Raw genomic sequence first — 15,278 nt, 5'->3', positions numbered from 1 at the left:
TTTTCGGGAGCTTCACTTCTCCCTGAGAGGCTGCTTGGACTGGGCAGCGGCCCCACCAAGGGTTTCTTGAAGTGGCGGAGCCGGGGCTGAGGCTGTCGGGCCCATCTGCTGCAGGCTTGAGGGCCATCCATTATTAATGGGGCCACGAACACTGGTGACTCCTCGGATATTCAGCCCTGGCCGGAGGAACGCTTCAAAAAAAAGAAATCATAAATAAAGAGAACTTCTCTTCGTCGGTCTGCTTTTCTATAATCTTTTTTTCTCTCTGTGCCATCCTGTTGCTATTACTCTTCTGACTTCTTGCCCTCTCATTGCTATCTACATCTCAGCCTCTATCTATCTCACTGCTCCTCTGTCTTCTCCTTCTCTCCTCTTCTCTCCCTCCCTGTCTCATTGTTTCTGATTGTGGCTTGCATGCGTCTGTGCCCAGGCCGCGGGTTCAGCGATGCATGCTCAGTAAATTAGAGAGAACACGAGCGACGATCAGCTGGGAACGGCAGACACCCGCATCTCTGTGACCTGGGGCCAGTTAATTTTCTGCTTAATTTTGCGGCAGTCAGTTTGCATTTTTGGATGATTACGTGGCAGGAAATTAACAATAAATAACAAATGTGGTCTGAAAGCCCATTCCCAACCCCGTTCTACCAGCAGGCCACATCAGCCGGAACAGAGCCACTCTGCGAGCTCAACCTCTCTGTCAGACTTGTAATGAAAATGTCTGTAATTCTTTGTAATGTAATGTGGGGGACAGTGGTGCGTCTGCGGTGGTAACAAAAGTGATCTCACTGGGGTGAACCCTTTACTCCACTCGAGCTTCTTATAATGTTGTTTCCTCGCATGCACTTGATTAAACTAACACACATCTACATCTCCATCTCTCTCCCATTAGAGTACTTGCACCGCATGGAGACGGAGGAGGCGCAGGAAATGGCCCAGATGCCAGGTAAAAGACCGCCTACTGCATGATTGAGCTGTAAAGATCAGAAAGTAGATACAATAGGCCGACAAACAGGCGCTTACAACACCCAGAGGTAATTCTGCGTCTGAATGAGAGCCGTCGAGGGGCCGCGTGGTGAGTGATGGGTGTTTGCTTGTGTGTGTCTCCCCAGGCAGAGACAGCCCCCCCACCAACGAAGCATCCGAGGAGGCAGAGGAGCCCATGGCCGTCCCTGAGGACCTGTCAGCCGGCTCCACCCACCAGCTGAACAGGGGGGACAAAGGTACGAGGCTCGCAAACGCACCTACAGCCACTCTGAACATCCCTGATAATAAAATAAAGGATAAAATAATCTACACTAAAACTTTGACTTTAATTAAATGTATTATGGTGACAAATGTAGGTTAGTTGAAAGCAATAATGTCAAGTTAAAATGCTTTTTTTTTTAGGTTCAACTTAATATTGTTGCTTTCAACGAACCTAAAACAGTTATGATACATTTCTTGACATAATACAATTAATTAAAGTCAACGTCAACGTTTTTCAGTGTACATTAAGTTGAGTGTATCCATGAAGCAGCAATTAAAAACGAGTCAAACCCACTTATGCATTCATTCCCAAAGCCTCCAGATCAGAGTAAAACAGTTATGTCTGTATCAAAAGCATAATCAATATATAAAAAGCATGTTATAACTTAATCTTGTACACATCCAGTGGGAAATACTAGCCGTTCCAAATCCCTTGGAAAAATTCAACCTAAGCTGCAATGAGACACATTTAGGTCATTGGCAGAAAAAGGTAAAAAAAAAAATCCCTTTGATCCATGGCATGTCATTAGTAAGCCCAATCTTAAGGAATAGCTAATATGGCCTTGATTTCAGTTTGTGAACATTAAGCCAGGGAATATCATGGTGGAAATAAGGATGAAGCAAGCTATGGGGACTGGCGGCGTATGTTTCTCTCAAGTCTCCTAATATGGGTGGTTTGAAACAGAAAACAGGAAACGTTCATGGTGGAGTCATCCTTGGTCTTTAGAAGCTAATCGGTGCTACATCAGAGCAGAATGAATCAGACAGAACAAAGTTTTAAAAGCTTGAATAAAAGCAGGTATTACCTTTTAAGTATTATTGCTTTGAAGTCCACAATGGAAGGGGCTGTCACAGCATTGAAACGCAATTAAATTAGTTGAGTTGACATGGTCACATTCATTTAATGAAACATGTAATTAAATATTTACAAAAGATAAGAGGTATAGAAGATAGAGACATCGAAAAGAAGACAAGTATGAAGTGTGAAATGTGCAAAAAAAAAAGCTGCAACTCGGCTCAACTGAAATAGGATGTGTAAGAGTTTCCAAAGAAGAACTTGCCATCAGACAGTTTCAACACTCATGGAGATAAAGAGTTCAGGAACAGGGCCGAGCTCAGAGCGATCAGCGCATCACTACACCACACGGGTCACACACCTGCACACACACACACACACACACACACACACACACACACACACACACACACACACACACACACACACACACACACACACACACACACACACACACACACACACACACACACACACACACACACACACACACACACACCTACTCACAAAGGGTTTCTCTATTTGACTTGAGAACTGTTGATCTGTGAGGCGCTGAGCTGAGCACAAGCAGGAATCTTCTGTGCCGTTTGTATCGCCTTGTTTTATGTGACTGTGTACATCTCATCTCAGTCAACGTTTATTACAATCTGTCGAAAAAGGGAAATAGTCAAAAAGCAGATGATTTGAACGTCTGACTTTCATGAGGCACGAAGAGAGTAAAGGGCACAGCTGGCGGTGAGTTTGCATGGCTTTATGTCCCATATGTGAGTTTCTGTTCATTCCCTATGACAGTAGGAACACTTCACATAAGTGTGTGCGAGTCTATATAGGGACAGCGTAAAAGAAGGGAAGTGCAAGTATCTGTTAAATATTCGCATGACTGCCTCTGCGATAAAGCCCAAATGAGTTATAATTATCAGCCAGGATCATGTGCTGCTCAGTTCTCTGTAGTCAAGAAAAAAAAGACAAAAAAGCAAGTGGACTATATGTGGGACAAAGGACCTCAAAGTATCGAAAGCTTAAAACCTCAAAACCCAGGTTGCTTCCTGTTGCAAATAAGTCTTTACAGCCCAGGATCGACACTGTTGCTGCGCATTCACATTGCTGCAATCCACACAGATATGACCCCAGCCCGAGGAAGGTAAATAGGTCAAAATAGGTAGTCCATATCATATTGAGAATTGCTAAAAAAAACTGTAATGAACTGAAGTGTATTGTGTCACCTCAGACATATTTAATCACAAGGGATCAAGATCTCCGTCTCAAGAAAATTCTCTTTCAGTTTTGGTGATTCATACGGAGCCTTTGCTATTTCAGGTACATGAGACTAAGAGGGAGACTGAGCTGTTTAGTTCCCGAAAACATGGAGGCGAGAAAGTGTGAGGGGGAAAAAGCAGGCAGTTTCTGGTGTTCCTGCAAATCGCGTTGCTAAGAGTGTTGCTGGCGTGGTTTAACACATGTGGTTCCACTACTTTGCACAAAGGGTTATTTTCAGGCAGTGAGAGCAGCACCAGTGAGTAACAGGAACCTCAAGCAGGCTTTCCAAGCTGCAGCACTAACACGCTTGCTAAGTTGCTTCTGCTATCCACTCTCAAGTCTATATAGTTTTATATATTTGTAAAGCATATTTGACTCCACTATTATACCTTTTTTATATATGTCAGTTTCTTTTTCTCAAGTCAATGTTTTAGTTCTGCGCATTAGATCCACATCAGGCTATAATTATTTTTATTGCGACCTGTTTTTTTTGTCTGACCCTTGCTTCCCAAAACGAGCAAATCAGGATGTGTGACCGTGACAAACAAGATAAAAAGTAAAAAGCCTTCTTCCTATTCCCAATTCAGTCACAACTTCCCCATATCCATGAGAAGTGAGTGGCAGCCCTGTGTTCATGGTTCCCTAATGTCTGCTTCAGCTGGATGATAACCTGAGAGTTTAGCTGGTGTATTATATGTCTCAGGAACTGACATCCACAGATAAACATAAAGACTTGTTTGTGCATTGTTCCAACAATTCCAATAAGTCAAATAATACCTTATGTACGGTTTCTTTTTTTGTTGTTATTCCTAGATCAGTACCTTTCCATGTGCAAAGAAATCGCTATGGAATATATATTCTGAACCATACAATAGTCACATAAAGCCTTTTTATATTAAGAACTCCCTGTTGACACTAGTAAAACATTTGGTTACTCATAAAACTGTGCCAACCAGAGGTGATGTGGCTAAAACCACAAAATAAATGAAGAGAATTTACGTGGTTGAGCCGCTTATAGTTTTACTTTCAAGTTCTGTTATACATAATGTAACAAAGCAAATCCCCTACTTACTGAAAAAAAATACCTCCTTACATCACCATTAAAGTGCTTGCCTGAAGTGAGAAATGCATGGTTTACTACATGCAAAGTCTCCAAAACTGAAGCCTGACTGCATCGTGCAGGTGCTAATTATTTCATCAATTCAAACAGCTAGTATGCTACATGTCACAGGTGCAAAATGTTGAAAAACCTAGCTTAAATTAATTGATAAATGCTTAAAATGTATATTATAGTAATGGATGGTTTGGTAATTATAGAATTATTGATACACTGTTGATAGCTATAGCTAAAAGGTATGGACATACCCATATACTGTATAAAGGACACACGATTGAAAGCAATGATACACAGTTTAAATAGTTAGCTTAAAGTAATGATACGCTGTTGAAATAGTTAGCTTAAAGTAATGATACACTGTTGAGATAGTTAGCTTAAAGTAATGATGCACTGTTGAAATAGTTAGCTTAAAGTAATGATACACTGTTGAAATAGTTAGCTTAAAGTAATGATACACTGTTGAGATAGTTAGCTTAAAGTAATGATGCACTGTTGAAATAGTTAGCTTAAAGTAATGATACACTGTTGAAATAGTTAGCTTAAAGTAATGATACACTGTTGAAATAGTTAGCTTAAAGTAATGATACACTGTTGAGATAGTTAGCTTAAAGTAATGATGCACTGTTGAAATAGTTAGCTTTATGTAATGATACACTGTTGAAATAGTTAGCTTAATGTAATGATACACTGTTGAAATAGTTAGCTAAAAGTAATGATACACTGTTGAAATAGTTAGCGTAATGTAATGATAAGTAATTTAGTATTCACAGATAAAATTGTCAGCCAAAACGAATGGGTGGTTACACTGTTTAAATGCTTAGCTAAAAGGTATAAACACATGGTTGAAATTGTAAGCCTGAAGTTATGGATGCAAAGTTGAAATAGTTAACATAATATATACTGTAAAAGGTGGCGAGTAATTCATAAATATAGGTGATAGCCCAAATTATGTTTAAACCGTTCAATTTGCTTCAAATAATTTGAGAATCGTTCAATTAAACGGCAGGGTAAAATAATATATATTTATCTGCTTAACTGACTTGGTTCTAGGTGTCAAACTGAGCATCATGGCAATATCAGTTTCAGAGTTTTGTCTTTTGTCTTCTGAATAGTAATCATATTTTAGAAGCACATGTAGTATGTTTGGTAACAGTTCTGTAGCATAACCCATTGTCAGCTTTTGAACTTCATAAGAACTTTAGCATCTTTTTTATTAACATTAAAGCCTTTCCTTTCCTTTGCGGATACGGCTGGTGTCTCACTTATCTCATCTTCTTGGCAAAATATACTAGAGAATTTGTCCTAAAAATGTCAATAGTCGAACAGATAAGCAGATTGTTAGTCATGCAACTGCAAATAAAAAAAAGAAAGTGGAGACGGACGATCAGATTATGTGACTTTGATCGGAATAGCGATCATAAACATATCATGATCCTACGCTGCAAGTTCTCACATTTTGCTCCACCTCTTGCTCTCTTTGGGAAACATTTTGTACATTCGGGGATTTATGTTCCCTTGTTGGCTCTTGGTGAAAATGAGACAAAAAAACAAACAACAACCATGTTTCAGTTACAGACTGTTATACAATTCCTTTCCTGTGCTTCCCTTTCTGTCACTTCTCCATAATTCTTGGTATTTCAGTTAGACAGGCCCTCTTTCTGAGCTTCCCCTTTTCCATAGATTCCTATATTTCATGATTTCCACTTCTTCCTCTTCAGTTGTACAAACAGAGGTAGATGCATGGGGAAATCGGGCTGCCACGGTGACATGCAAACCACAGGCTGTTAGCTGTGGGACTTGCAAGATCTGTCCGTTCTCTTGAATGTGTCTAAAGTTCTCTGGTGGGAAAAGAAGCAGCCGGTAGTTCAGTTCTCTTTTCTGATCTCTTTGGGAACAACAGTGCATATGGTAGTGTAGCATAAATAATATTCTCTGTTCTCTGTATTACACAGTACCCCCTCTGAATAGTGAAAAGGCCAAATACGTGTTTGTCGTATGCGTGTGAGTGCTCACATTGCTCTGATAGACACCGCTGTCGTCCCTAGTTTCACACTGCTTCCTGTGTCTCTGTTTCCTGTTTATCATGCTGTCATTTGTTTCATCAAAGTGTGAATGTGTGAGATGATCTTTATGGTTCTTCATCACTGACATCCTTAAACAGTGAGCCTGTTTTCCACCTTTGTATCCTTGTGATTTATAGCATGCTGCTTTGAAATAAAGCATTAGTATAGTCTACAATGTAGATGAGTGAGAGCGGATGGATCTTATCTGATGTTTGGTGATTTTTCTCAGGCTGAATTCACAAAGAGCCCTGAAGTAAGAGGGGGACTTTTTGAAGTGTTGTTGCAGCATCCTTGTTAACATGAAGATGTTGCATTGTGCACTAATGCAGGTTTGCCATTGCAAAACCGTTTTTGCCCGAGGTATATTATGGTGCAGTTGCAGTGCTATTACATAGTGTCTAGCTCAACCAAGGATAAAGCCAGGACATATTAGATTTTGGTTTCATGGCTGCACAAGAGTTTCATACTTTGAGTAAATTAACAAAGTCTTTGGAAAATGAGCAAGTTTGTTTTTTCCCCTGTAGGAAAACCATATAATATGATGTGCCTTATTCAGAGAAAGAAAAATGACTCCACACATCTTTTAGAAACCTTCATTCATTCAGTAAGGACAGTCAAATAGGTCTTACAAGATAGTTCCTCCTTCCTTTTATGTAGCCTTTCAAACCAGGCAAAGGCAACTTCAAGGCTTCATCACAATGTTACAATAAGCAGCTCTATCTACTCTCATGTCACAGTATCAATATCACACTGATAATTGCCCATCTTTAGTATATAACATCATGAAAGAACCATGCTCGTATTCTAAACCGTGGCCCCCCCCCCCCCCCCCCCCACCCCCCTTGCCCTCTTTTCCAGCCTGTAACATTAAAGTTGAGGCTCGCAGTGATGAGGAGAATGGGCTGTCCTGTGACATGAATGGCGTGGAGGAGGATGAGGAGTGCGCGGAAGACTTGCGCGTGATCGATGCCTCGGGGGCCAAGGTGAACGGCTCTCAGCCGAGCCCCGAAGCCAAGGCCTTCTCCTCGGCCGGTGGTATCCGGCTGCCCAACGGGAAGCTCAAGTGCGATATCTGTGGGATAGTTTGCATTGGGCCCAATGTGTTGATGGTGCACAAGCGGAGCCACACCGGTAAGCCACCTGCAATACTTCTTACCCTTCCTTTGCACCCATGTTCACTGTTAGAGAGGATGGATGAGGGGTAGAAAGGTGTCTGCTGTGGCTCCCGCCCATATTTAGAGCATTTATTTAGATTTGAAATGGCAAGAATTAAGCTTGAAGTAGAGTAGAGGTGGTAGTTGTAATGGCATCCTTGCGTTTGGCTGTGTGCATGTAAACCCTCCTATCGTGCGTGAAATTGACTCTGAGAACACCATTAGCATTCATTATTGTTCATCTAAATGACTCTGAATTACCACATGACAAGAAACATTAACTGATCGAATTATTGAGTGATAAAATAACCCGGTCCGATAAAAAAAACATGCCCTCAGTTGAAAAACAGGATATCTGCAGCAATTAAATGGAATCTCTTTGAAGTGACAATTATCTGGCTATTAAAAGTTTTTCAAATTTCCAAATTGATATTCTATTGTAATGAAGCCAAATCAGTGGTGGGGAACATTTTTGAAAAAGGCACTTAACTGTCAAGCTTCAGAAACTAATGAAACTCAAAATGGAAGAAAGGAACACTAGACTAATGTAAATGCAAAAGAAAGTAAAAGATATAATGAAGTGCCTCCTATTTAAATAGAAAATATTCTGTGGTGAGTCTTTGCTCCTGAAATGCATTTTTAATGAATCTCCCTTTTTATATATTTTTGCTGCTTCACTGGTGACTCTTATTTTATGGGGGGCCTTTGAAAAAAAAGGCATATTAAAACGTTCTCACAGAATGCCACAACACTCAGAGAGGCTGGATATTGGTTTATTCCAGAAGCGCTGATCAGGAAGACTGGCTCTCAACACAAAGTGTTTCCTCCGCTTTATTCAAATGAGGCTGAATTTGCATTGTGATGTGCCGCTCTTATTTTAGAGACGAAGAAGAGGAAAAAATGAGATTTTCAGATCAAATTGACCTAGGCAATGGTGCATTACGGAACTGGCAGGCTGAGTCTGAAAGGCTCTTGTTCGATCAGAGTGCCAGGAGTCGGTGGGGCAGGGGGAGTACGGAGAGAGAGAGAGAGAGAGAGTGTCACTCTGCAGGCTGTTGGATCGCCCCGGAGACGCTCCATCGTCCCGCTTGTTCTGCGCCCGGGATGCTTGTAGTGCAGTGACCCCGTATTCCTAAAGCAGCAACATGCTTTCTCCCCCACATAGAGAAGACTTATTGTTGTCAGTGGAGGGATCAATCATAGTGAGGTTAGGGAGAGGGGTGCAATCATGAACTGCCTGGTAGGGTACATTAAAACACAATTGGGTGCCAGTAAAACATACAAGATGCTTTTTTCTGTGTGTTTTTCTGCCTCTTTACAGTAATGTGGGTCTGTTGTGTTCTTGTCCTCAGGAGAGCGTCCGTTCCAGTGCAGCCAGTGCGGGGCCTCTTTCACCCAGAAGGGCAACCTGCTGCGTCACATCAAGCTTCACTCAGGGGAGAAACCCTTCAAGTGTCACATGTGCAGCTACGCCTGCCGCAGGAGGGACGCCCTCAGCGGACATCTACGCACCCACTCTGGTGAGCATGCAAACGCCACACAGACGCATCAAACCCTCGTGGTAGTTCTAGGAACGCAGAGTGTCTTTTACAAAAGGCAGGACATGTTCTGCAGTGCATACAGTGAGAGCTCGTATAAAGGGGAAGTTGACACGGTTTAGATATGGTGTCACTTTTTTTTGCTAATGTTTTGCAGAAGTATGTGTTAATGAAATGTTTGGGTGTAAACAGTACACTCACAAAGCCTTCACTAAAGAGAACGGGGAAGGGATAACCTGCTAAACTACCTTAACTGACAAATGAAATGAGACAAATAAAGTGAGCTATGATCACAGTGGTGGGTTATCCATGTAAAAATGTATGTTTTTGTTGTACTCTCTATAAATACCATGAAAGGCAGCAGTGTGTTGGTCTGTCTTGCACTGCTTTTCAACTTCCCTAGTTGGTTTTTGACACTCAGCCCCAACCACATTCATTCCTACTAACGGACATCTAAACGTAATTATTAACAGGTCGCAAAAATAGAATACCATTTAAAAAAAAGAAAAAAAAAGGCTTAACAGTTTCCCTAAAACTGCAGGGCATGGTCGTTTTTTGGCAGATATTGCTCAAACTGGAGTAAATAGTAAATTTGTAGGGGACTACTTGCAGCAGTGGATTAATATGGATTTAGTGGATGTTTTTTTAGCAGCATACCCACTTCGGGATTGACTATACACCATACATAAAGTACATTTACATTCTTCAGGATCATTGCAATAATTAATATGTTACCAAACCAAGTCACCCCATTTGTCCCACTCAATTTCTGGTCAGATACTGTAAGGTTGTTTTTTTGTACTATTTGTTATATCAAAAAAGAAATTTGATTATTTGACTGTTCATTTAGCGTTTCAATAGACAATATTTCACAACTTTGTATTCATATTTAGTTTAAAAGTCTTCTTTACAACACCAGGAATAAACCTCTGGTGGAAACAGTCAATCCCTTATATTTTGTATTTTGTAGGCGTAAAAACTTCCATTAAGAATACACTGGAATCAGCTAATAAAATACCCGCTCTGAGTAAGAAAAGGAAAAGGAAAACTTCCCCAAAGTAGCTTCCCAAAATGTCCCCCTAAAAACCCAGAGGACATGACATCAGTGACTTCAGTATTAGTTACAGCCGTGCCCATGCTTTACCAAGAAACGTGATATTATGTATTTGGGACGATTTTGCTCTGGACTTCCCAAAGATCACGTGTCAATCAAACCATGTGGGCGACTGGGCGTGCTGTGTCCTGTTCTATTTATTCCAATAAATTTGGCAATGTAAAATCCATCACTTCCTATATTTTCCCGCAACCAAAAGGGGAATTTAATAGTAGATTGAATGTATGCTGAATCTAGACCAAAATGTATTTCATTGAATTCACAATTACATTTTCCGCAGTTGGAAAACCCCACAAGTGTGCTTACTGTGGGCGGAGCTATAAGCAGCGGAGCTCTCTGGAAGAGCACAAGGAGAGGTGTCACAACTACCTGCAGTGCATGGGGCTGCAGAACAGCATCTACACAGGTTGGTGCCTCCCTAGACACACACACACACACACGCACGCACGCACGCACGCACACACACACACACACACACACACACACACACACACACACACACACACACACACACACACACACACACACACACACACACACACACACACACACACACACAAACTTCACTTTCACCCAAATCTGATGGCCTACTTTACCCTTAGTGCAGGACTCGCTATGCATGCAACAGCAGTGCACCATGAAGCTGTTACTAAATGCTCCTACAGGTCAAATAACTGTCGTTTTCATCTGAATATAAGATCATAACGTTTGTAATCTACTTAAAGTGACTGCAGATACTTAAGATAACGGAGTAATGTCTGCATTAAGTTCTCTATGTGTCCATTAAGCAGATATTGAATGCAAAGGGGGATGTTACCCTCTGCATTGAAGCTTAGAAACACGTCTTTACCTCATCTGTGAGCATGTACGCTGTATATTTATAGGCCAAGTGCTACGCATGTGTCAGAATAGTCCGCTCTGTGCTCTGTGAAAAAAAAACACCATCAGACCACAAAATACCATCATGTGTTATCAGGTTCACGCTTTTTAAAAACTCAAATTACTTTGACTGAAACCTGCTTCTCTGTCTTGCTTTCCAGTAGTAAAGGAAGAAAGCAACCAGAATGAGCAGAGGGAAGACTTAAGCCAGATGGGATCTGACAGAGCCTTGGTGCTAGACAGACTAACGAATAATGTAGCTAAGCGTAAGAGCACTATGCCACAGAAGTTTGTTGGTAAGGGCTGAATCTGCTTCCTTTGTGTACTATGGCTGCTTCTGCTGGATACTGTGTGTAACTGCTGCACCAATGAGAGATGTGTTTTCTGTTCATAATTCTGCATAAGGATTTTCACTACACAATATAATGGCCAAAGTAATTTTCAATATAAATATGATTATTATTATTATTTGTTTTAAAGAAATACAAAAATAAGGCTGTTCATCTTTATCTTCTTCATCTTATTTAGCATTTTGTCTTTTTTTTTTAAGAAAATATATTATTTAAAAAAATTAAATGAAGGTGAAAACAGTCTGTGATGATAACTGTGTATATATAAAATGATTTAAGAGTCACTGGGTTATTTGATGTTATTATCATATGTGTTTTATTAAAAATTATGTTATTATTTAAATATCACGGTAATTGCAAATAATGATATTTCATGACACCCCAATATTTAAATGTTTCCTTGCCATACTGTGCAACAGAAAATAAATTATATTTATTTTTTGTTGAGCTTGATAAAAATTGTGAATAAGAATGTTTTCTGTTTATGAACCCTTAATTAAGATCCTCATCACAAAAGAGGGAGAGAAGCAGAACAGGTTTAGGGAAATGCTAGAATAAAAATAGAAAAATATATAACAGTGAGTAATTTCCAAATTCAGCTAGAGAGGAGCAGCCCCAGTATCAGATGATGAAGTAAAAGTAAATTATAAAACTCACCCTGTTCTCCTTTCTCTTCCTGGCCCTCAGGGGACAAGCGTCTGTCGGACCTCTCCTACGACGGGGGTTCAGGCGAGCTGATCCAGCCCCATGTCATCGACCAGGCCATCAACAGCGCCATCAGCTACCTGGGGGCCGAGTCGCTGCGGCCCCTGGTGCAGACCTCCCCTGCCTCCTCGTCCGATGTGGGCCTCGGCTCCCTGTACCCTCTCCACAAGCCGGGGGCCGAGGGCCACGTGGGGGCCGGTCACAACCTGTCAGCCAAAGACAGCGCCGCCGAGAACCTGCTGCTCCTCTCCAAATCCAAATCAGCGTCCAGCGAGAAGGACGGCTCACCCAGCCACAGCCAGGACTCCACGGACACCGAGAGCAACAACGAGGACCGCCCGGGGGGGGCCGCCTCGGGCCTCATCTACCTCACCAACCACATCACCTCGGGGGGGAGGAACGGCATGCTGGTGAAGGATGAGATGCAAAGGCAGTACGAGGCCATCAGGGCCGCCAGCATGGAGATGGCCTCCGAGGGCTTCAAAGTGGTGACGTCGGACGGGGAGCAGGTGAGGGCCCACCGCTGCGAACACTGCCGCGTGCTCTTCCTGGACCACGTCATGTACACCATCCACATGGGCTGCCACGGCTTCAGAGACCCCTTCGAGTGCAACCTGTGCGGCCACCGCAGCCAAGACCGATACGAGTTCTCCTCACACATCACGCGAGGGGAGCACCGCTACTGAACACATCCACAGACGAACAGCTGCACACTGGAAAAACTGAAATGTTGACTATTATGAGAACATATTACACATGATCCAATTAGGCTAGTTAATAGCAATAACATTACGTTTAAATAGGTTCAATTTAAGATTATTGCTTTCATTTAACCTAATGCAATTATCTGTAATTCGTTGATATAATACGTTTAACTAAAGTCAATGTTGCAGTTTTTTCAGTGCATGCAGATCGGAAATACAAAATGTAAAATACACTGTTGAGTTCTGAAAGGTGTTTTTTTTATACAAAGTATGCATGTTTGTTGAACACAGATAAATGTAAGAATATAAGATGTTTTTTTCCTTTTCCGTGTTCAAAAGGAATTTCTTGTGTCGTTTTTTTTAAAGAAACAAAATAATGTTCAGTGAAGACAACACAGCGGGCACACATCCTGCATAGGTTTTTAAATTATGTATTTTCAGTCGCCACATGTTTATTATGTATAAATGTGTCTTTTCTTGTGACAGCAACATTTTTTTCAGTACAACTCTGTTTACTGAAGTGGTCTGCAGTTTTAAATCCATAAAAAATGTTTTAAATTAAAACAGGTGTAAAAATGAACCAATACAAAACCATCATTGTATATATCCCCACGTTACATTTCAAAGTCTCAACCTGTTCCTGTATTGTAACAACCTGCATATTATTTATAGCACATTTACACGCCTGTCTGTTTTTGTATTTATTACAGTGATCAGTGTTTGTCTGTAGAGTAGTTAAGAAAAGCTGCATCTCTTTCTGTCCAACTGTTCTTAATGTGACTGAGGTGAAAACATGACCGCTGCTGGAATTTATTTGGACTTTTATCCGAAGAAAATGTTACCCTGTTTTGTTTTGTATATGATGGCTAAGAAATGTTTCACTCACAATATGTAAATGAGTCATTTGAGGTTTGAAGGAGCTTTATGCTTGCAAAATATCAATAAAGGATATTTTATATATGCACTAAGAGTGGGGATGTGTTTTTTTTGTTTAAAGGACAAAGCACAAGGACGTTTCTAACGACTGCTTCGCTACATGGTTTGGATCGCCTTAAATACTCTTAAATATGTTTTTAAAGGGGCCCTATCATGCTTATTTTCAGATTCATATTTGTATTGTGTGTCTCTACTCTGACATGTCTCCATGCTTTAATGTTCAAAAAGCTCTTTATTTCTCTCATACTGCCTGTGCTGCAGCACCTCTTTTCACCCTCTGTCTGAAACCAGAGCCCAGTCTGCTCTGATTGGTTAGCTGGCTGGCTCTGTTGTGATTGGTCAACTACTTGGAGATGTCCCGCCTCTTAATCACATACAATGAGTCGGAGCGCTAGCCAATTGAAGCGTGAGTGTTACATAGTGATGTCACTATGTCGCAGAAGTAAACAAAGTAGTACAATGGAGGTGTTTCAGGCAGGGGGGGTGGTTGTGGGAGAGAAACTATTATACTATATAAAACACCTAAGGAAAGGGAAAACCCCAAAAGGCCTAATAGGGCCCCTTTAATGGAATTTTTTTAATTTTCTGAACTGTATTAACCAAGTGTCAAATAATATGGAAATGTCCACAGTAAACTGAAAGCTATTCCTGGAGTTATTAAAAGTTTCTCAGAGAACTCTGAAGACTTAATTTCACACTCTTAAACCTTCTGAAATAATAAAGTTCAGATGTCATTCAAGATTCTGCTCACTCCTGTCTATGATGAGCCAAGTAAGAGTGATTGACTCGCATTTCAGTCAACAAAAAGGAAAAATGTAGCAAGAGGTGAATAAATAAACATCCCATCACATATTCGCAAAAGGATCTTATTTCTGTCAAATATTTATATTTTTTCTAGCGTGTTTCCAGTTATAAATCCTAAATTCAGACTATATAATCTTATAATTCAAGGATGGCAAACAGACAAACAACACATGGTTGAAACCTTAAGGTGTTTGTGTGCTCAGGGACCCTCGTGTTAAACTGTGCCATCAGGGGAGTACTGGTAGCATAAGCCGCACACGCACAGACACACACCAGCATGTGGACATGTGTCGTGTGTCCAGGACCTGAAGTGTGTGTCCTCTGAGGAGAGCTGGGACGGAGAGGATCAGGCACTGGAGCAGAAGGCAGGGGCCGGGGCTCTGAGGGCCCGGCCGGCCTGCAGAGGCTGGGCCGGGGCCGCAGGAGGAGCTCGGCGTGGTGAGCGGCGCAGCCCCGTCCAGATGGCTGCTGTGTGATTTAGCAGAAACGGGAAGCAGCTGTGGCCAGCGCTGAGCCCCCCACGCTTGACTGGGACCCAAAAGAGGAGGTGGGGGGGGGGGGGGGGGGGGGGGGGGCATTTGCATGAGAGGGATAATCTGGCCAACCAACTCGGGCC

At 41.5% G+C, this 15,278-nt stretch overlaps 1 protein-coding gene across 19 annotated transcripts in view; it reads left to right on the top strand.

The window, feature by feature from the left end:
- ikzf1 (IKAROS family zinc finger 1 (Ikaros)) overlaps positions 1-13,886 on the top strand; it is a 35,607-nt gene extending 21,721 nt beyond the window's left edge. For 16 of the 19 annotated variants that reach the window (XM_079688673.1, XM_079688667.1, XM_079688658.1 and 13 more), the window contains 7 exons: positions 890-943; positions 1,110-1,220; positions 7,337-7,609; positions 8,985-9,152; positions 10,565-10,690; positions 11,325-11,459; positions 12,201-13,886. In XM_079688673.1, the coding sequence (XP_079544799.1) occupies positions 890-943; positions 1,110-1,220; positions 7,337-7,609; positions 8,985-9,152; positions 10,565-10,690; positions 11,325-11,459; positions 12,201-12,904 (1,571 nt within the window). In that variant the 3' untranslated portion in view covers positions 12,905-13,886. The remainder of the gene's footprint in view (positions 1-889; positions 944-1,109; positions 1,221-7,336; positions 7,610-8,984; positions 9,153-10,564; positions 10,691-11,324; positions 11,460-12,200) is intronic. The other 3 variants (XM_079688657.1, XM_079688668.1, XM_079688659.1) reach the window with 3 other exon arrangements.
- The last annotated feature ends 1,392 nt before the right edge of the window (positions 13,887-15,278 follow it).

The sequence above is a fragment of the Notothenia rossii genome, assembly GCF_949606895.1.
Source record: "Notothenia rossii genome assembly, chromosome: 6".
NCBI lineage: Eukaryota > Metazoa > Chordata > Actinopteri > Perciformes > Nototheniidae > Notothenia > Notothenia rossii.
Note: the sequence above shows the minus strand (reverse complement) of the source record. Positions and strands in the feature narration are given on the sequence as shown.